Below are 22,507 nucleotides of genomic sequence, written 5' to 3'. Positions count from 1 at the left end.
TCCTCATCTTTCTATTTATTGTCAGGCTTCAGTATCCTATTGGTTAAACAATAGCAGCAATTATTTTTATTTAATTTGTTTTTCAGTATCAGTCAAAATTAAGTATTTAATTGTGCATAGTTGTAGATCAACATCATCTAATGCTTTAAAAACACTGTTAAATGTAATCTTTAGCTAATCTTAAGATTATTTTTCAATTAATTTATTTAAAATGATTGATTTTAGTTTATTTATTATTTTATTATATTAAATATTTTTAGTCAAAGTAGTTTCTAATGTTAATTCTAGCCATTTATCTTGAAAATAATTATTAGCTTGGAATTTTAAAATCAGTACAGCCCATTTTACTTTTTGTCTTTCTTTCCTCTCTCTCCCCTCTCTTCTCTTTTGGGATGGCTAGTTACAGGATGTGTGGTCATTGATAACACAATAGCCGATCCCCCAGATGGCAGGAAGTAGTGTGTGAGAGGACAAAATTTCTGCTCTGCTTCACTTCCTGTTCCTTTTCCTCATCCTGCATGTTGCTAGGCTCAAACACATCTGAATCATAGTATGAGAAAGAGTGAGAGATTATGCAGCAGTCATTTGGGCACAGTATTTTTAAGCCCCCCCATCTGTAAGAGTCAGAGTACCGTGGACACAAATCTTGGATCGGTTTCATGACATGATGTCTGTATTATACTTCGGTTCAGTCAGTCCCTCTGTGACCCGTTTTTTGATGTGCTGACATCCTAGACATGATAACAGGTGTATGAGCACTAAGCCTTTTACTGGGGGCTTTATTATAGGTGGAATCTCTTTAGCTGGCTAACAGTATTACATGGCTGCCTCTGTTACAATACACACAATAAACAAGACTATTCTTCTCCCATATGTGCTCCTCCCCTGCTCTGCCTCTTAATATGATTTATAGCTGTTTGTTTAGAGGACACTCACAAGCCAGATGGTTTGGATGGCAGTGAGAGGTAGAACAGACCAGTACGCGTGTGTGAAGACACCCAGTGACATTAGGAAAAGGCTCTGAACAGAGCTCTGGCCATCTGTCTGGAGTCTGTCTGTCATTCTCTACCTTTTCACTCTCATCTGCCTTTCTTTTTGATTGCTTGAGTGCAAGATTGAGAGCTCAGAGCTTCAGACACCTGGGAGATTGAAAAGCTGCCAGACAGTACACACACACACACACACACACACACACACACACACACACACACACACACACACACACACACACACACACACACACACACTTTTCATCATTCTATCCAATGTAATTACATTTTTGAAAGATATATGCTGTAAGTTCCAGGAAATCACTCTGTGTGTGTGTATATGTGTATCTCCTTTGCAGGCACCAGGTTTTGGGTTTGGAATTGCCATATCAGGGGGCCGTGACAACCCTCATTTCCAGAGCGGAGAGACCTCTATAGTGATCTCAGATGTGCTCAAAGGAGGACCTGCAGAGACCCTTTTACAGTAAGATAAGTTTATATATCATACATATCATACATATATATGTGTGTGTGTGTGTGTGTGTGTGTGTGTAATGTCTGTGTGTAAATGTAAATCTAATTTATATATTTGTTAAATATTATTTATATTTTATTTATATGTATTTATTAGGGGTGTAATGGTTCACAAAATTCACGGTTCAGTTCAATACGACACAGTGGTGTCACGGTTCGGTACATTTTTGATACAGCAAAAAGAAAGAAATGCCAGAGAAATTTCCTTGATTTAAAAAAATTAAAATATTTATTAAAAAAAATATATATTTATAAAATTTCCTAAATCTTGAAACTTTTAGTTTTATGAATGGGGGTAATCTTTGGATGAAAAAATTATCTTTTGGTCATCACATTAAAAATAATTTTTAAATAGGATAATATTTGAGTTTTGACGTGCTGGAAAAAGATGTGTGACGTTCTTGAAAGCATTTTACTATTCCTACCAAACTTCCATGGTTACATTTAGTGTTACTACATTATCTGTGGACTTAAAGCCTATAACTAGTTCATTCACGGCACAATGTTTCTCATGGTTTCCACGTCAGCGCTGTTTGATGTAATAGAGATCTACTGTTAATAACGGAGAAATTTGATGTTATTACTTCAGTGGTGAATTCGAATGCTTTCTTTACTGGATATCTTAGCGCTGTGTAGTAACAGTGTCGCTTGATCAAGCTCGCGGTGCACTGACATTGGTCCAAACTCATAACGGTCCGTGAAGCACAAAATAATGAGTAGTGCAGTCTCGTTTCGTTCCGCTTTTATTACGTTTGCCATTTGATGTTGGGCAGCGCTGTGGTGGTCGCGCCAGCGCACCTGCTTGGAAAAATGGTCCAATGAACCGTTCGGTTTGTAATGCATACCTAACCGAATGCCTCGTATCGAACGGTTCAGTACGAATACGTGTATCGTTACACCACTAGTATTTATATTTTCTTTTCTTCACAAAAATATTTATTTTTGTCTACAGGGAGAATGATAGAGTGGTGATGGTAAACGCTGTCTCCATGGACAATGTGGAGCATGCCTATGCTGTTCAGCAGCTGAGGAAAAGTGGAAAGAATGCCAAAATTGTAAGTTAACATCATCCCTCGTACATTGCATCAGTACTGTACAACCTTGAGTCTTATCTGGACCTCAGATGTGAGTAGTGGGCTGTGATGGAAGATGGAAGAACTTGAGGCAGGCAGGATGTGTAGGTGATCTGTCTTGACTGAGCTTTATATTAATCAGTGAGGAATGCTGGGAGTCAAACTGCAGTACTGCAGAGTATTTGTCTTTGTGTACGTACAGGAGCTGTTGGGCAGTCTATAGACACTTTGTCATGAGGCGCAACCTTTAGGACTACATTTAAAAAAAAGTTCAATTAGTCCTTTAGTGTTTCTTGAATATGAATAATATGGATAGTTATACAATACTATCAATAATAGTGTCACTTTTGGATATTTTTTGGATCAGATTCAAGTATTCCAGAGAGCTGTGTAATAATGGTTTATATCTTTTACTCTTGCTAATGTTAAAATATGTTGTAATAACCTCTTTTAACATGTTAAAAATAACAAAATCATCTTATTAATGTTTATATATTCTGTGTTCAGACTATCCGCAGAAAGCGGAAGGTGCAGATTCCAGTAAGTCGAGGGGGAGACAGAGAGACTATGTCAGAGCGAGAGGAAGAGGATGACACTGAGGAGGATGATTACGAAGGTCCAGCAGCACATGCAGGGGGAGCGAGTGGAGGCACGAGCAGAAGGAACGAGCGCAGCAGCAGCACTGGAAGGCGGGACCATAGTAATTCCCGTGAGAGGAGTATTTCCCCACGCTCAGACAGACGATCAGTTACGTCCAACGTCCCGCCGCGACCTTCCAATGTCACACTCGTCAAGTCCCGCAAGAATGAAGGTAGGCGGAGCTACAGACTGTTAAAAGTTAGAGGACAAACCTCTTAATTACTATTGAGGGCTTCACCAGAGGATTTGGCAAGTTGACACACTAGAATGTGTAAACAGGTGTTAATACAGTCTGTTGTACATTAGCTAATAGCTGTGATTAGTCTACTGGCACAAATAACCACTGGGTGCTTTCAACTAGAACAATGCTGTAGTTAGTTACTCAGTAGTCAGATTATGTCTGTTATTGTTCATTCATGTGTGTATTTTCTGTTGTGTGCAGAATATGGTCTGCGTCTGGCCAGCCACATATTTGTAAAGGACATTTCTCCTGAGAGCCTCGCAGCCCGTGACGGCAACATACAAGAGGGAGACGTCGTCCTAAAGGTATGAGAAACAATGTCTGGGAAGGATCATAGAAAGATGCAGGGCTTGACATTAACTTTTTGAGGCACTTGTCCTTCGGACAAGTAAATTTATGTTTTACTTGTCCATGCACAAAAGTCACTTGTCCGGGTAAAGATTTATAATTTTATCATTTATTTTTTTGTGTTTTGCTAATGCAGAATTCGAACAAACCGTTGAAAGCATCCAAACACTATCAATATTAATAAAATTCAGTTGAAACAGTAGAAAGGAACGTGTCCCAAGAATAGAGTTCCCCTTCAACAAGAAATAAGGATCTCCAGACTCCATAATCCAAAGTAATACTTTTTGCACGCTGGTGCGCAGTGTATCACCAGAGGTAGTGGTGACTCTTGTAGGTATCCTCAGTATTTACAAGCTAGCTAGACTTACTGTATACTATATCTAAAATAATTTTGTAGACATAACAATTAGAACGATTACAATTTTCTAGGCCGATTCCGATTTTTCATTGAGTTTGACCTGCTGATACCGATTTAAGCCGATTCCGATTAAATTTTTTTCTAACAACTTTACAGCACACGCAAATATTTATTTTCGATCTTTTCTTTAACCCTTTCACGCGTAAGTTTAAAATATTCTAACTGGCACCCCCACCCCCGTTTTTTCAAGGCGAACGTTCCCTTTAATGTTTCCATGGCGACGCGTCACGCGATACACCGCAGTCACAATAATACTGTATGACAGATCATGTGTCGCTTTTATTTCGCTTTTCCTTTTTTATTCAAAATATTCACAAACTTGCTTACCATGTCATCAACTAGCCTATCTGATATTCCGATTCTCAAATACGTGTGAGTGAGTGTGTTTGGTCGTTTAAAAACCTTTATAAATAATCTTGATCTAACGTTATAACATGAGATGGGCGCCGCAATGTTGTCCTGTCAGTCGGATTTACAGCACGTGAATTCATCAGTTTCTCCCGAAATAAATGCAAGAACGTGGCCGGTGAACTGAGAAGAATAGAGTAAACTTTATAGTTACTTCCACTATGTTTGTCTGATATGAATAACACATGTCGGCAAATTATATTTGAATAGATTGTTATTGCTACTTCCACAGACATCAGTGTGTATTTTACTAACTCCAAATGTATTGTTTTACTCGTGCTTATGTGTATTTAAATATCTGAAACCTAAAATAAACATTGAGGTTGAAAACACTGCTTAGTCGTGATATATGACAGCGCTGAACGCGTCCGACTCTGGCTCAGCGCCAGCCAACGCGCGAAAGCACAGTCTGAATCTGGCAGTGATGCGACGTCTCAAATCGGTAAAATTAAATCTGTAAAATTATAGACGTAATGAGTGGCACATAACGTGAAGTAACATGGCATTTTATTTTGTTTGAAATTTAACTTGTCCAGTGGGACAACTAATTTTCTCTTCCACTTGTCCTACAAAAAAGTCCACTTGTCCCGGACAAGCGGACAAGCGGACAAGCCTTAATGTCGAGCCCTGGGTTATAGGAAAAGAAGGGAACTGGATAGCCATGTAGTCGCTGGTACCAATACTTGTGTTGCTGCTTCGAAAAGCTTCACGAATGCTTTATTTTGCTGCTTTGTGTTTCTGTTCCTGTTAGGAGTTTTCAGGAGTTGTTCCTGAAAACCAACAGTTTGTCTGTGTAAATTGCTGTTGACAGATGAAAAATTGTGAACATTTGGCTTCATCTAAAGTCATGAAAACCACTCCCAAGTTACTCTGTCACACTCTCAGCTTTCTTCTTATATATGCACTGCCTGCTGTGAACGTGGAAGCATTGACAGACAAAGCGCCTCAAAAGCCTTCTCATTGGCTAAATGTAGAATCTGACAGTGGTTTGTGGCCACTGATTATTGTCTGTTTACTGAGACTAGGGCAGATCAGTGTGATATCTCAGCTTGTTTATTTCAGTCACATCTTTCAGCTTAAAGCACCTTTAGGGAAAGTAACTTTAAGCACACTCAAAATTAAATGTTTGTTAAACCTCTCTCACCCTCTTTCTTAATGTTTGCATAATTATAATTTCATTTCTACATTAAGAATATTAAAAAGTATCAGCTGACTGACTTGTTACCAAGTTATTAGTTGTTTAATGGGGGGAATTACTTGACATTTCCACGTTAATTTATGAACTGTCCTCAGCTAAATGAGTCTAGTGCTTACTGAGTGGAGCAGAGCATATCCCACAGAGCACTGGAGTGAAACTGAAGGGCATAGAGTGCACTGCCAGCGGTGCTGTTCTCTTGCAAGGCTCTGTAAATGTAAAATCACAGACGGCACATTTATTTTACCACCTATACACTACCATTCAAAAGTTTGGGGTAAGTTTCTTGTGTGTGTGTGTGTGTGTGTGTGTGTGTGTGTGTGTGTGTGTGTGTGTGTGTGTGTGTGTGTGTGTGTGTGTGTGTGTGTGTGTGTGTTGAAAGAAATCCATACTTTTATTCAGCAAGGATGCATTAACTTGATTAAAAGTGACTGAATACATTTATAATGTTACAAAAGATTTCTATTTCAAATAAAATGTTTTTACTGTATTTTTGATCAAATAAATGCAGACTTGGTGAGCATAAGAGATTTCTCAAATACAATAAAATATCTTGCCAACCCCAAACTTTTGAATGTTAGAGTACATGATGTGTTTATTTTAGTCAAAGGCAGTTGTGGCCTAATGGTTAGAGAGTCGGACTTGTAACCCGAAGGTCACGAGTTCGAGTCTCAGCGCTCTCTTCCACTCTCGTTACCCACAACTGAAGTGCCCTTGAGCAAGGCACCTAACCTCCAATTGTTCCCCGGGCACCGCAGCAAAAACGTCTGCACACTGCTCCGGGTGTGTATTCACGGTGTGTGTGTGTTCACTACTGTGTGTGTGCACTTGGATGGGTGAAATGCAGGGCACATTACATTTTTGGCCACACGTCACGTTGTTTTATTTATCTATTGCTATCTGCAGGGCTAAGCTAAGCACTAAGTGTGTGTGTGTGTGTGTGTGTATGTGTGTTTGTTTTAATTATTTATAATTTAAAAAATGCTTAATTTATACAACAGGCTTTCTCAACAGTGATAAGTGCTTCATCATGTAATTTGACCAGGTCACTTTCAAAGCAGTACTTTACCAGTGTTAATTTTGACAGCAAATTTTTATTTAGTTTTAGTCATAGTCTTTTGAATTCGAATGGGTTTAGTTAAATTTTAGTCAAGTCACCTTCATTTATATAGTGCTTTTAACAATATAGATTGTTTATATGTCAATATAGAAGCAGCTTTACAGTGATAATAGGAAATTAAAGTAACAGAGTTTGTTCGACTTTACAGCATCTCTAGAATAAAGTTATTGTCCAGCTAAAGTTAGTTTTGATGCATCAATTAAGCATTTCAACTTGCATGCAACATTCTTCATTCTTTCAAGCAGACATAGGCTATTTATTTGTATAAATTAAATATAGATTAATCCTTAATAAAGTTATTAAAGTTATTCAGTCAAGAACATTGAGTGATTTTCTCTTTTTCTTTTGTTGTTTGATTAACATTAATACTGGAGAGCAGCAGGTTTATTAGACTGTTTTCACTTTTTAATTCCAATAAACTGATACACATCCGATACACGTTTACATTCACTTGCGCTGTCAGAGGCGTCTTTCTGTGTGCGTGCAGAAAACCGGACTGAATTGAGCTCTCTTTCACATCATCGCGCTTTTTCAGATTTATCCATATGTCTGCCCTTCTCTTTCTCCCACATGTTAACATTTTGTAACATTTTATGAGACATGCTGCAAGTGTATGCCAACTTATGTCTCGCCGGGTAGATCAGCACATTACAATTCAAACTTCCTAAATCGTCCCTAATATTTTCCTCTTGTTTTTATTCATTGACAAAAATGTCAATAGATTTTCTTATAGTTTTTGTCATTCAAAACTGGTTTTTATTTACTTTTATTTAGTCTTTATTTAGTCTTGTTTTCGTCAATGAAAAAATTTTGTTGATGATAAATTATGACAAATTATTTGTCAACGAATTTAACACTGTACTTTACAAAATACCAGACGTATGCATCCATAGTGTGTTTGAAAATGGTGTTCTCTCCTCTCAATATAGATCAATGGCACAGTGACTGAGAACCTGTCTTTGATAGACGCAAAGAAACTTATAGAGCGATCGAAAGGCAAGCTGAAGATGGTGGTGCAGAGAGATGAGAGGGCGACACTCCTCAACATTCCAGATTTGGACAATAGCATTCCCTCCGCTAATTCAGACAGAGATGGTGAGATTATCTATGTTAAACATGTAGATCTGAAATTGCTAAGTTTAGACTTAAGGTCAAATGCAACTTTATATTTTGTATTGTGTTTGTTGCATGGTTTTCTTGTGAATTTTATTTCCCTTTTTCTTGTAGGATTTTTGCCATTTTCTAAAAGAAAGTCAACTTTTGCTAACTTGATACTTTAAAATCATGATTTGTTTTAACAGACATTTCAGAAATTCATTCACTGGCATCAGATCATTCCCATGACCGCACCCGTCGCAGTAGATCCCGTTCCCCTGACAAACGCTCAGAGCCCTCTGACATCTCCGGCCACTCTCCGCAGCAGATGAACAACGGCAGGTAAGAGGCATCTGAAATGCTTACATTAACCAAATAAAACCCCTTGGAGTATATAAAGGACTATTTTTCACTCGAGTCCCTTAATTCACACCATTTTTATCCTCATCCCGGCTCCCTAATTTTAGGGAGATCAGTATATACCATTTGGTCCTCCGGTATAGCTAGAGCAGTAAGGCTACATCATTCTGGTTAATGTCGATCTCAGGTTTCAGGGTGTCCTCCCTGCTCACCCTTGAGCTTGTGTCCAGTGTCATTAATAATTGTATGAATCAGAATAATCAGTGAAGCAGATGGGTCTGATTTGCACACTTACTTTAACAAATACACCTTCTGTCTTTTTTTTTTATATTTGCGTGAAATATTTATTTAGTTTTGGCTGCACTCACAAGAGAGTGTAAGTGTTGGTCATGGTGCAGTGAGCTGGCTGACTGTAACCCAGTTTGACACTACAGTAGAGCTGAGCTCATGCACTTTAGACGTGTGCACTGAGAAGTGTTGACAGCGTGGTCTGACGGTTTCTTTCAGTGTTGTTTGTTTGTGTGTGTTTGTACAAGGGAGACAATGAAGGAGAAGAATCAGTGTGTTTGTATATGGATAACTGTTCTGTGATGCTACAGACCAGTAAAAGCCACAAAAGTTTGGATACATGGCAGATATGAAGCTTGTTTCATAACATATTATGGTATGTGGTAATATTATAAAGTACCATGATATATACAATGTAATAATGCACGGACATTTCAAGAACCAAAAATATTTGTCCGAAACTGCAGGTAAGAAAAGAAGTTTTGAAGGGCCAAAATTATTGACTAAAACAATTAGGGCTTCTCTGATATAAAGTGTTTTGACTGTGCCAGCATCTATTGTGGGCACACAATGTGGATAAGCTACAACAAGTACACATGTAGTCTGGACTCCCCTAATATAATGTATTTGCAAAAAATAGTCCTTTTCAGAAATGTACTATAACTACAATTTCTGTTTAAATACTAGTTACTTACTACAGTTATTGTTGCAAAAAAAACAAACAAACAAACTTGAAACTTTAATTTAGTGTTTTTATTTTGTGCAGCAATCCACTTTTTGTAACATCTACTTAATGATTTATCAGCCTCAATAATGTAATGTCTTAAATTAGTTTTATTTATTACAAATTAGATGTGTGAATTATTTTTTTTATTACACTGTAAAAAATTACATGATCAATAAGTCATATATAAATAAGTCATCATATGTTTTTACATTGCTTCAACTCATCAAAATAATTTAAGCCATTTTAAACTTTATTTTTTAAGTTATACAAGATTCAACTAAACATTTTTTTAAGTCAGTTTTAGGGCTGTCACTTTACGTTCGAAAATCGATTGCACAATCGATCGGACCAACCAACGCAAGTTTCGAAAATGAAAATAGGGAATCGATTTTAACTGTCTTTTCTCGGAGCGCGTCCAGCTCGTCACGATGCGCCGGCAGCGAACGCCCGTCACACAGCAACTGCAGGCTCTGACAAACACGCATAAAAGCAAATTATACTTCTGCATAATGTCTCTTTTTTACAACAAAACTGTGAATTCTGCTGGTATTCAGACAGTCTCATGCATACAGATACAGATTCGGGCTACGGTCTACAGTCGCCTACTTAGGAGAAATTTGTTTGACATTTCTTATTGTAAACAGCCATGTTGAAGCCTGCATTAATGTTTTTCATTGATGTTATGGCAGTCCACTCTGCTTATTGTTTTTCGAGAATGTTGCACTCCTGTTTGTCATTGTCCATGAAACTTTACGCCAATAAATCATCAGAAATATTGCTGATTGAGCGTGTCTCAAGGGCCCTCTTTACGTTCGTCCTAATGCCGGTTAGTTGTTCGTGGATTTGCCTATATTTGCCGTTGAAAATGGAAACGTCTTTAGACATGGAAAATCGATTTTACGATCGATTCAATGAACACTTATGTCAAAAATCGAGCAGGATTTTTTTCACAAAAGTGTCATCTCTAGTCAGTTTAAAGTAATTTAAGTTGAAATGTCTTAAATAGCCAAGTTGATTGTACTTAAAAAATTAAGGCAGCAAGTTATTGTTTTACATGTACTAATTTGATTAAATAAATAGAAAATCGGATTAATTACAATTTTATGCTTCATCATTATATCAATAACAGTAGTAATGGTATTATGTTATGGTATTTTGGCAGACACTGTGGTTACTGTGGTACATTTTTATAAGTGGTGGAAGGGGGCCAGAGGAAATCTTGAGAGAGGACAAGTGGAGTATGTAAAACAGGTGGAAGTCAGAAAGAAAAGGCACGAGATGGTGTTTAAATGAACTGCGAGTATGTAAAGACAAAGGGATGAAAAGGATGATAATGCCGCAAGGTACCAATCCTTTCCCAGGAGACATGCCATCCTTCCTGCCATTAAAGCAGCTGCTCTCTACATCCCACATCCCCACACTGCTGCAGGCTGTATTTTAATGAAATTTCACACCTCGCGTCCCCACACATCCTCCACCTGTCTGTCTAGAGCTGCGTCTCACTTAATATCTGAACTCAGGTTACACCTCATTATCGGCTCTCTCACCTCAACAAGACACTGATGCCTTTTTATGTTTCAGAATTTCCACAGCAGTAGCAATTTCTTGAGTGTGTATGTAATGTATGTAGTCTGCCTTAACTTTGCACTTGTAGACAGTGGCAAGTAGTAGACTCATCAATCAAATATTTTTTAAAGGAAGGAATTGATACTTTTGTTCAACAAGGATGCAAAGACATTTATAAAATGACAAAAGCTGTATTTTATTTAAATACTGTTCTATTGAACTTTCTATTCACCAAAGAATCCTGAAAAAAAAGTGTCACTTTTTCACAAATATATTTAGCAGCACAATTGTTTTCAACATTGATGATAATAAAAGATGTTTATTCAGCATATTAGAATAGTCTTCGGTGTCACATGATCCTTCGGAAATCGGAGGAATGGCAGCTGAAAATACACCTTTGCCACCACAGGAATAAATTGCATTTTAAAGTGATTAAAATAGAAGTTCTAATAAATTCTAATAATAATTCACTGTTAAAAATCTTACCAACCCCAAACTTTTGACCGGTAGTGTACATAATATATAAACTGACTGTTGTCTCTCTTGACTATCTGGATGATTAAGAGTGGTAATGCTCTTGGGTTTTACTTAAAAACTGATGGTCTAAAAGGCTATTTACTGGCCTTGGACTGCTTGGTTCAGAGGCATTTTGGGTGATGATGAACATGTTTGTCAGTGAGCCAGGTTAATATCTCAGAGCCATGCATCACTCACTCGCCACTGAATAACTGCTCTGTCTCTACACAGGCTGACGGGCTCTTTTCTCACCAGAATGCTCCCGCTGTAAGTGCTGTGCTCTCTAGTCAGTGTAAACAGTGGATAGTATTTGTAGATGGAGTCTGAGTGCATGAATATTAGTTTATTTTTTATTTTATGTCTTTTGTGCATTTTGTCTTGTTTTATATTGTGTGGGTCTTGTGTTCTTTATAGACGGTTTAGGTTTTAATGCATTTGATGTGGTGCATTAATATGTGCTTGTAGTGAAATCAGCATGCATTTTGTCACATTGAGCTGGTAGTGCAGAGGCAACTAGCTCTGTATGTATGAGTGTGTGTTTGTGGAAACTGCCAGTGGGTGTCAAGGCTGTTATGCAGAAATGGGCCTGAATTAATTTTCCTGCATGTGTTCATTAACCTTGGCACACAAGAGACGGCACAATTCCCTCTGAAATTTGTATCACCAGATGGGTTTTTGCTCACAGCACAAGTCACAGAGATACTCTCTATCCTCTCTGTCTGAGCCATCAGCTTTTTAATGTCTCTCCTCTACTCATAGTTTCTCAAGAGCACTTAAGTGTGTTGATTCAGTGTTGTCTTAGTTTAAGGTAGGCAAGTTTATTTATATAGCACATTTCATACACAATGGTAATTCAAAGTGCTTTATATAAGCATAATAAAGGAAATAAGAAATAATCAGACATGTAGAATTAAGTGATTTAAAACTGCATGCGGAAATAAAGGTGAACCTAAAATGTGTCAGTTAAATGGATTAAATTAAAATGAATAAAAAGGCTGTAAAAAAACACAAAAAAACAAATGAAATATTAATAAATAAAATAATTAGTTAGTATGTATATATTTGTATATTGTATATTTCTATGTGTAAAATAATGTACCATATTATTGCCTAATTTCAGAACAAGATGTGGCTATTTTTTTATTAATTATTATATATATTTTCATTAATCTCAAATCTTGAAGTTGGATCCAGCTGTGAATGGCGTAATAATCATCGTGTTTGTAATGAACTGTCTATATTTCTTGGTGACTCAAACCTAGTGATGTAGTAGGTCTTTTAGGTTCATAGCCTATTGCATATGACGAATTTGCAAAGTAACTTTACCTGCATTAATTCATAATTAAGAAACAAAGCACAAGCAGTGGCATAGTGTCATATGTTCTGCTTGTAATAGGGATATCAATTCATTGGCTTTTTTTGCTATGTAATAGTTACATCAAAAACAAGATGGGTGTTCATTTACACAATTTTATACACAAAATATATATGATCATTTATTTGCATAGTGTAAAGGGGTTTGTTTATATAGGGGTTCAATTTCTATTCTGAAATGTGCAGGGAGACAAATGCCCTTATTGGAATGGAAAGACATGTCAGTGAGATTGTAATAGGTCACATGAGAAATAAATACAGAATGAAGGGAGCAGAGATTTAGCCTGTGTGTGTGATAGATGTGTTAGTGCAGAGAAAACCAACAGAGCAAAAGGAGAGCCTGGGATTTATGTAGGCTTTTGTGTGTGTCAGCGCATATTTGTACATGTCCAGGGCCTCAGAGATTTAAAGCCAGGTTCACACTGTATGTTTTTGGCCACGATTTGGCCGTCTGAGACAAATTTTGAAAATCCTAAAATTCTTCTGATCCTAGGCCAAAATCTGAAGTCTATGAACACTATTTTGGCATGTTCTCAGACGGCCGTTGCAATAAAACTTGATCTCTGCTGAAATCAGAGTCAGTTTCAGAAAATTTGATGCACAGTCCTTTAGTGTGACTTCTCCTATGACAATTGTCAAATCAAAAGCCGGTAGGAGTTCAGAACCTGATGACGCAATTAGTGAGACAACATCAAACCACCACTTGCTCCACACACATCGACTTTGTTTTTTCTTTTCAAGATAAGCCCTGATCGGTTTTAGTTTGCTAGCCACCTTTTCAGTCCGGCATTTAATTGCAGCTCACAGTCACTGAACATGTCACGGATTGATAATTTAAAACTCTGCACAAGTTTTTTTTAATCCGTCTGTTTTTGACGTGTGTTAACTGCTGTACAGTCTGATATTTAATGACAACTGAGATCATACAGTGTGACATGGCTTACAGCAGGGATCATGTTCTTACAGTCTGACAAGCAACAGTCGTAAAGGACTATTATAAATTGTACATTGTACAATAAGTCAAAGTACACTGCCAATCTAACAAGGGTTCTCTTTTTCATTTTCATTTCTATATTCTTGGTAGAAATCTCTATGCTTTTACTGATTCCGCTAATAACAATGCTAACTGCATTCATCAAAGACTAAATGAATATTTTGGGAGTGGTCTGTTTCCTGTCTGAGTCATTCTGTACCAACCAGAGTCATGTGACTAAAGTTCTAGAGGGTCGTCCAGATCCTGAACTCATCAAATGCTTCTCCAGCTTTCTTTGTCTGTCAAAATGATCAAATGTAATGTAAATGTAAAAATCCAAAAGTCTGAATGTGCAACAGTGAGTATTTGTGATGCATCAAAGCATTTCAAATATCTAATAGTTGTGCAAGAGTTCATTTACAGTTTTAAAAGAAGCTCTAGTGTCTGTCCTAGTTTTAAGCAAGAGAAAAATTATACAGTCTGACCTAAAGCACTGGCATCTGGTGCTGTCTAATGAGCAATCATTATCTCTGCTTTTTTCAAGCATTGTTTGTGATCCTTTTCTTTTGTTTACATTCAGCATTGTTTTCTCCTGAGGACATTCTCATATTCATGTGGAGCAAATATAATGTCTGATGTTCTGAGAAATGTCCACACATAATAACCAAATTCACAAGCACAGTTTCTGAAATGTCACCAAATGCAAGTGCTTTATTTGTTATTGACTTGTCCCAAAAACATGCTAACATTGCAAAAATCCCAGCAGCCCAATAATGTCACTGGTAACCAGGGGGTAAATGGGATTTCGGAGGCGTGGGAACCCCAAAAATTCACTTTCAGTTATTTTTCAGTATTATAGTATTGTCGTCAGAACATCCCTTGAAATAAAATATTTAATATCTAATATCTATTAATTGGTCTATATAATTAATAAAACTTTTTTTTCTTTAAGATGAATCCCTTAAACTGATATACAACAACCTTTTAAATTTGACATGTCTGATATTATGCATGTATGTCATATTTCAACTTAAATGCATAATTACATAGAATATTTTTATTATTTTAAATTAAATGACAAATAAAAATCAGATGACCGCTGGGTCAAGTTTAACTTCTTGCACCATGAAGTGATGTAATCTCATCATCCTGTACCTCAGGGATGGGGAACATTGGTCCTGGGGTGCTGCTGTCCTGCAGAGTTTAGCTCAGCCTCCAACCCTGATGAAAAACTCGTCTGCCTGTAGCCTTAGTAAACCATTGGGTCTCATTTACTAAGCATGCGTACGCACAAATTTGTGCGTGAATTATGTGTACAAACAATTTTAAGAACAAGTCACGAATCATCAAAATGTCGTAATAAAATTTATTAAAAATGTACGGAAAAATATAGTAACAGCTGAAACCACACGTAGGCGAAAAGCACTTTGGCTACTCTGAATACCTTATAATTGTGTTAAGAAGTTATATTTCATCCTAACACGACTATAATTATTATACTATATATAGTATAATTAAACTATTATACTATAACTATAATTAATTACATAATACATATATAAAATTTTATAATCAAATTATTAAATAATACAATCTAATTTAATCTTAAATACATTCCATCATATACAGTTAAAGAGTAAGAAAAGCTGCGTTATAGCTTCAGCTGCGAGGTTTCTCTGAATAAAGCAGAGCTCTGTAATCTGGGTCTGTATAAAAAATATGTTTATTTAGAGAACTGGTGAGAATGGCACACCTGGCATTGCTCGAGGATTGGGCGAGAGCGCATCTGCAAACAGCGGCAAGTTTGACGAGTGTGACGAAAGGCTGTGCGGAAAGCGTGTGCGGAAAGCCCTTATATGGAGATTGTTTGGGTGTGTTTTATGCAAATGACTAACCTTGTGCACACGGCCGATCCTTTAGAATACTCCAAATTCACTAACATCAGAATGATGTTGAGAACAAATTCATGGATTATTCATGTACGTACAAACATGTGAATGTGCGTACAAATACAAAATAATCAACGCAATTATTAGTGAATGAGACCCATTGGTTAGCTTTTTTTTGATGAGGGGTTGAAGTTAAATTCTACAGGACAGCAGCACTCCAGGACTGAAGTTGCCCATCCCTTCCCTTTCTTTTACATTGCTACATTTACTGAAAATGTTATGCTGATAGTATAATTTGTAATGTAAAATGTGCATTAAATATAGAAGTATTTTCACCTGAGAAACTTTTTCAAAAGAAAAAAGACATGCGTTGGCAGCGTTCACAATGTACTGGAATTAAAAATGTTGTTCTTGAAAAATGTTTTTGTTCATATGTACTCTCTAAATGAAGGCAGATTGTATGAAATGGATCACACACACAAAAAGTTGGTCCCATTTCTAACTGAGAGAAAAAGTCCATTAAGGTCTTACAAATTCAGTACATTAAGCCATAGTAAGCTTTTTTTCCACATTAAGGTTTAGAATGTCCTCAACACACTTTTTCACAGCATGCATTGAGCACTCATCAAGAGTCAACGAGCTGCCGACTGCTGCAGAATGCGCGTGATGGAGTGACGCGGCAGTGAAGATTCTGCGTCTCTCTATATGTTCGAGTAAATAAATGGTAGTGGGAATTCCCGCATTATGAACGGGGCACTTGCTGAAGTTATTAACATTGTATGCAATACCTGCAACCTCGCACCAAATTTCAGGCCCTGTAGATATACAGATCATCTAGTTGGCAGAAATCAGAAATTTACTGTAACATGTTTCTTCAAATTAGAAAATTAATACAGGTATTTTTAATGATGTGCTCCCACAGCAGTCATAATTAACATCAGTTGCTGTGACTTGGTTAAAGTTTGCAATGTGAATTATTTATGCAAGTACTCTCTCCCTAGCCACATTGGCGGATAAAAATAAAATTAAAACAAACAATATAGCGACCACAAACTTAAGGAAAATAGCAGAGTATAAGTATCCATTACATCACTATACAAGTTATCATCTATATCTTGATGTCAATTACATCAGTATATAAGTTACATCACTTATGTACTAAAGTACAAGTACACCATTTTTAAACTACTCGAAAAAAGTAACATTTTTGATAACTATTTAAAGGGACCGTTCACCCAAAAATTTAAATTCTGTCATCATTTACTCACCTCAGGTTGCTCTCAACCTGAAATATTCATACAGGTTTGGAGCAACTTGAGGTGAGTAAATGATAGATTTTTCATTTTAGGGTGAACTATCCTTTACCAGTAACGTGTGTATTTGTAATTCATTACTTCTCAGTTTGTGACTGTGCTGCTGTGTGTGTCTGTAGCCACAGGAGTCGTGAGGAGGAGCGCATCTCTAAACCAGCGGCTGTATCCACTCCAGTTAAGATGGCCGAGGACGCACTTCTGGCACCGTCTACAGATCAGCCCGGAGACAAACAGATCCCTCCACTGCCAGGTTGGGACTTTCACCTCCAGACTTTCAGCTGTCTTCTGTCTTTCCTTCTGCTCTTCCACTTTCTTATCTCCCCAGTCCAGTGGCGTGTGGCAGACTTCTTAAATAAGGCAAAGTCACCTCTCCCTGTTTTTTTTTCTTTTTAGTCCAAAGTAAATTCATGTTGCATTTCCATGTGATGTTTACAGAGCCCTGCACATGAGACGCAGACAAAAATATGTCATGGCCACCAATCGTGGCCACCTTTTACTAATTTGTTCACTCTTTTTTGTTAAATCGTGATCACAAATTAAGAATCCGTTCCCACAAGTTATTTATTCATTCCCTTGTTTTAGTAAATCATGGCCATGTTGAACTAATTTGTTTCCTTGTGTAGATTTAACCAAATCAAGAGAATGAATTACTACAACATGGCCCCGATTTAGTAAATCAAGGGAACAAATTATTATATTGTGCACACAATTTCAGACCTGTTCTCTCCTAGTTGTCTCTCTATACTTTGCTGCTGTTTACTCCATCCTGATCTGGAATGCCCAGATCTGACCTTGGCTTTGCTCTGGTTTTTCATGTTCTTTTTGGTCTGATTAATAACCAAGGAGTATGTTGTAAAAGAACTGTGTGTTTATTGATGTATATCATCATTAAAGTCTAACAGAGATATGTGTTTAGAGCCAAAACCAGTGTATGCACAACCTGGGCAACCTGATGTTGATCTGCCAGTCAGCCCCTCTGATGCCCCTGTGCCCAGTGTCGCCCATGATGACAGCATCCTTCGGTCAGTGGTGTTGCATAATCTGTACTCATGTCATATTCCCACTTGCCCTTTCTAGTGATTTACTAGCCAAGTAAGCTTTCTGTATTATCGTACAGATACACAGGTGCAAATCATTTGAATCCACACACAGCACAAACAATTCCATGTAGGTCCATGAAAAATTAACCCAGTTTTATTCTGTTTACCAGGCCTAGTATGAAGCTGGTGAAGTTTAAGAAAGGAGAAAGCGTAGGATTGAGGCTGGCAGGAGGAAATGATGTGGGGATTTTTGTGGCTGGTGTGCTGGAGGACAGTCCTGCTGCTAAGGAAGGCCTGGAGGAGGGAGACCAGATACTCAGGGTGAGGATCTTATTTTACATCTTTTAGAGCTTTATAGTGAGGTCTCACAACATGGATCTAGCATCACTAAATTAGACCATAAATATGCTCTTAATAATATCCTGCCCCTCCTAGTGTTTGCTTGGTTACAGGTGAAGTCTGTATACTTTTGTTAAAAATTAAAATTCATCTTTTTGTTAAAATGAAATGGTTAATAGTTCAAATTAAATTGTGTGTGTGTGTGTGCAATTTTAACAAAAGATGTTTTTTTAATTGCAACTAGTGGCATTTCTTGTGTAAACATTGCATATTTAGCAGATACAGTAGCATGCTTTATCATATCTGAGAAATCTAGTCCTAAGAAAGCATGTGTTTGATTGTTCTGCTACTGAACATCTGTTGTTGACTAATCTCTATACTGTAACACTGTGTAACATCCCACTTTTTCTCAGGAAAATATGAAGACACTGTGTGACCCCTGTGGCTGTGGGCAAAAATAATCATGACATACTCCTGCTCTGACTCAGTGCCTGTCTCTCCTCTGTTTTCAGCTTTCCTTTGTTTAGCCTTCGGCTGCACAATGGAACTCATTGTTTAACTCAAGCCTCCAGTAGTCTTACACTATTGTCAGTTGCTATGTGTAATACAGTGAGTCTAAGTCAGGCTCATTTAGGCTTGTTTATCACCGAGCACATTTTAATTATACATAGACAGCTTTGTGCCTCTCCCACACTAGTCCCAGAGCAGGTCGTCACAGTGTCCGTACACACGCGTGTATGAAAGTTCCTGTTCCTGCTTCACAAACACACACTCCTTAGATTCCAGGCCCTGCCTCACAGCGAGACTCCCAGCTCATTGTTTTTCCCTTTCCATTTTGTCAAGGGCGACTCCACGTTCACCTCAACTCTTTTTTTTTCTCCCTGAGATTGTGACTTTAAGATAAAGTAGAAACACAGAAAAGTGGATTTGCTCTTTTTTTTCTCTCTCTGCTTCTCTTTATTTCTCTTTCCACTGTCAATAAACAGTGTATTGTTAAGTTACAGCACCGCAGAGATCTAAAGCCTGTTTTCTTCTTGCACTCCCTACTGTTCGTAGGTTAACAATGTTGACTTTGCAAACATCATTCGTGAGGAAGCAGTGCTGTTCCTGCTGGATCTTCCCAGAGGTGAAGAGGTCACCATCCTGGCTCAGAAGAAGAAAGATGGTAAGCAGATGGATACGGCTTTCATGTATTGATTATGTTGGCCTATGATCACTTATTACATGGTTCTTGAATAATATTCGAAAGCCCTCCATTCGAAGTTAATATGTACCTCTGGTACTTATTTTGTAATAAAAAGGATAAAAAATAAAAAAAAATGCTAGTTTATTGTTTTACATCTCTATTTATTTTTTATTTTTGTACATTTTAATTAATATGTTATTATTAAATTACTAAATAACTGTGTCATTTAATAAATAAATAACTTTAACTAAATTTGAAGACTTATTTGTGCACTCCTAGAAGTTTCATTGAAGATCCATAAGGCGTATAGACTTGATGTGCTCACCATTGTACTATTCTTTGAAAGGACAGGGGAGGGGAGGGGAGGGGGGGAGGGAGGGAGGATGGGGAGGGGGGGGTGACTCTGAGTAATTGTTGTCTAAAACATCAGGAAGCATCAATGAGAAGTAAAGTACACATGTGACAATGCTCCTTCGCGCTCGTGTGGATGCGGCGGGTATAAGCCAAGCTTTAGTGGGCCCCGCCCCCCAGGTCGAGAACCACTGCTCTAGATCAGAATATTTCATTCTGATTGGTCAGCTGCAGCATTTTGCGGTCAAATGCCTTCTGTGATCAAATATCTTTCAGTAATAATTGCTAAAATGCCTGATCATTTATTTCTCATGCTGTGCTACTATTGTGTCTCATATAACTCTAGCCTTTTTCTTCTCACATAAATTAATTTCCTAATTGAAAACCAAATTTCTTTGGTAAGTACTTCTGTAATAAGTGGGATGCAATGCAGTCAGATGGTTATTAAGGGTGATATAAGACCCCTCTGCTTACTTTTGGGGTCATTATCACCATGTTTGGGTTTATTTTGTAATGATGACCACTTAAATAAATACTAAGATATTTAGTGTTATTATGAATCTGTTCCTCATGACTTCCTGTTAACCATCTCATTTATATCCTGTCTTCCAGTGTACCGGCGAATAGTAGAGTCTGATGTGGGCGACTCCTTCTACATCAGAACACACTTTGAGTATGAGAAAGAGTCTCCTTACGGGCTGAGCTTTAATAAGGGAGAGGTGTTCAGAGTGGTAGACACCCTCTACAACGGAAAACTGGGCTCCTGGCTGGCCATCCGCATCGGGAAGAACCACCAGGAGGTGGAAAGAGGCATCATTCCCAACAAGAACAGGTAACCACTCAGTAAAGAACCAGCCAAATAGTACACAGTTTAGTAGATCATATATAGATCACTATAAAATACTGTTTTTTTTTTTCTTTATCTTGTGTAATGCATGATTAACTATATGCAAGTTTGTGATGCGAGAGAGAATTAACTACTAAGTTAAGTCATTTTTTCTTATTCATATGGTTGAATTGGATCAATGAAGGTTAGCAGCAAATACATTGATTAATAAAGCGAGATTAAACACATATAGCATATTTGTGTTAACATTTTGCATTTGCAGTTTGCATTTCACTGTTTTTATTCATTTTGAGGAATACTGAATCTGTTTTTGTGCAAGTGAGATGAGTTAATGTACGCTCGCATTTAGTATAGAACTACAACAACCATCATGTTTACATGGGGACAAGAGAGGTTTTATTAGTCAATAAACAGAAATCCAAGCTACTTGCGTTACTTGTTTGAAAAAGTAACTCCGATATTTTGTTGTAAATTTAAAAGTAATGCGTTACTTTACTAGTTACTTAAAAGTAAAGTGAACTGATTACGTAACTCTCCTTAACTAATAATGTCTTGCTCTCAACACTGCTTCTAACTAAAGCTGACCTTGTTTTGCCATCTTCTCTTCAGGGCAGAGCAGTTATCAAGCGTACAGTACACACTCCCCAAAACTGCAGGCGGCGACCGAGCTGACTTCTGGAGATTCAGAGGTCTACGTACTTCAAAGAGGAACCTGCGGAAGAGTAGAGAAGATTTGTCAGCTCAGCCTGTTCAGACCAAGTTCCCTGCTTATGAAAGGGTGGTTCTTAGAGAGGGTATGTATGCATTTATGCATGTTAGATAAGGATGCACAATATATCGGTTTCATATGTTCATATCAGCCGAAATTTGAGATTTTTAAAAAATGTAATACTATATTTTTTTATTTATCGGTATCAATATTGTATACACTTCAGCTGATATTGGTGTATAATTGTGCATGCTCATTCATACATTTAAATAACCTTTTCCATTATCTAATGCTCACTTAAATTAATATTTTTCAAAAATGTTAAATGTAAACTTTATCAAATCTCATTTTCAATCAGCAATCTCCTTTAGCAATTTCCATTTTTTGTTATAATACTCTGATGCCTAAATTCTCGTATTTTTGAAATGCATGTAAAATTTGAATATTGGTCATTCAGTAATCTTAAAATAGCTATATTTCTGTTTTGTTTAAACTAAAGCAGAGATGTTTTTTTCTGTATCTCGTTTTAGCTGGGTTCCTGAGACCGGTTGTGATCTTCGGACCAATCGCAGACGTGGCACGAGACAAACTGGGGAGAGAGGTGCCTGACCTGTTTGAGCTTGCAAGTGAGTGTCCATTTATTAACACGCATCCCTTGATAAGACACAGCGCTTCAGTTTTCTAATCCACCTACCTGTGCAGCATACTTGAGCAGTTACAGCTGTCCTGCTCTCCAGTGTCAATAGCGCATTTAAAATTCAGCTTGTAAACTGATTCCTTGAGTGGCCACTGGCTTTATTTACATAACATGTATGACTGTATTTGCTTTTCAGAGACACAGCACCCAGATGGAAGGGAAAGTACGTTGCATACAGTAGTCACATCAGCTCACTCCATCAGTAACCATAGTTACTAGAGGCTGTGCATTATTATGGCATCCCTTATTTTAGTTACACCAAATCGACACTG

At 37.4% G+C, this 22,507-nt stretch overlaps 1 protein-coding gene across 8 annotated transcripts in view; it reads left to right on the top strand.

Annotated features, from left to right (window-relative positions):
* Positions 1-22,507, top strand: part of tjp1a (tight junction protein 1a) — an 85,824-nt gene that overhangs the window by 47,028 nt on the left and 16,289 nt on the right. For 4 of the 8 annotated variants that reach the window (XM_081358562.1, XM_081358561.1, XM_081358560.1 and 1 more), the window contains exons 3-16: positions 1,349-1,473; positions 2,476-2,578; positions 3,104-3,407; positions 3,678-3,781; positions 7,895-8,060; positions 8,267-8,402; positions 17,186-17,316; positions 17,983-18,088; positions 18,277-18,427; positions 19,502-19,610; positions 20,595-20,814; positions 21,439-21,623; positions 22,069-22,164; positions 22,372-22,398. In XM_081358562.1, the coding sequence (XP_081214688.1) occupies positions 1,349-1,473; positions 2,476-2,578; positions 3,104-3,407; positions 3,678-3,781; positions 7,895-8,060; positions 8,267-8,402; positions 17,186-17,316; positions 17,983-18,088; positions 18,277-18,427; positions 19,502-19,610; positions 20,595-20,814; positions 21,439-21,623; positions 22,069-22,164; positions 22,372-22,398 (1,963 nt within the window). The remainder of the gene's footprint in view (positions 1-1,348; positions 1,474-2,475; positions 2,579-3,103; positions 3,408-3,677; positions 3,782-7,894; positions 8,061-8,266; positions 8,403-17,185; positions 17,317-17,982; positions 18,089-18,276; positions 18,428-19,501; positions 19,611-20,594; positions 20,815-21,438; positions 21,624-22,068; positions 22,165-22,371; positions 22,399-22,507) is intronic. The other 4 variants (XM_081358563.1, XM_081358565.1, XM_081358564.1 and 1 more) reach the window with 1 other exon arrangement.

This window comes from Scardinius erythrophthalmus (genome assembly GCF_964197995.2).
Source record: "Scardinius erythrophthalmus genome assembly, chromosome: 2".
NCBI classification, from domain to species: Eukaryota; Metazoa; Chordata; class Actinopteri; order Cypriniformes; family Leuciscidae; genus Scardinius; species Scardinius erythrophthalmus.
The sequence above is the reverse complement of the archived record's forward strand: the minus strand, read 5'-3'. Positions and strand labels throughout refer to the sequence as shown.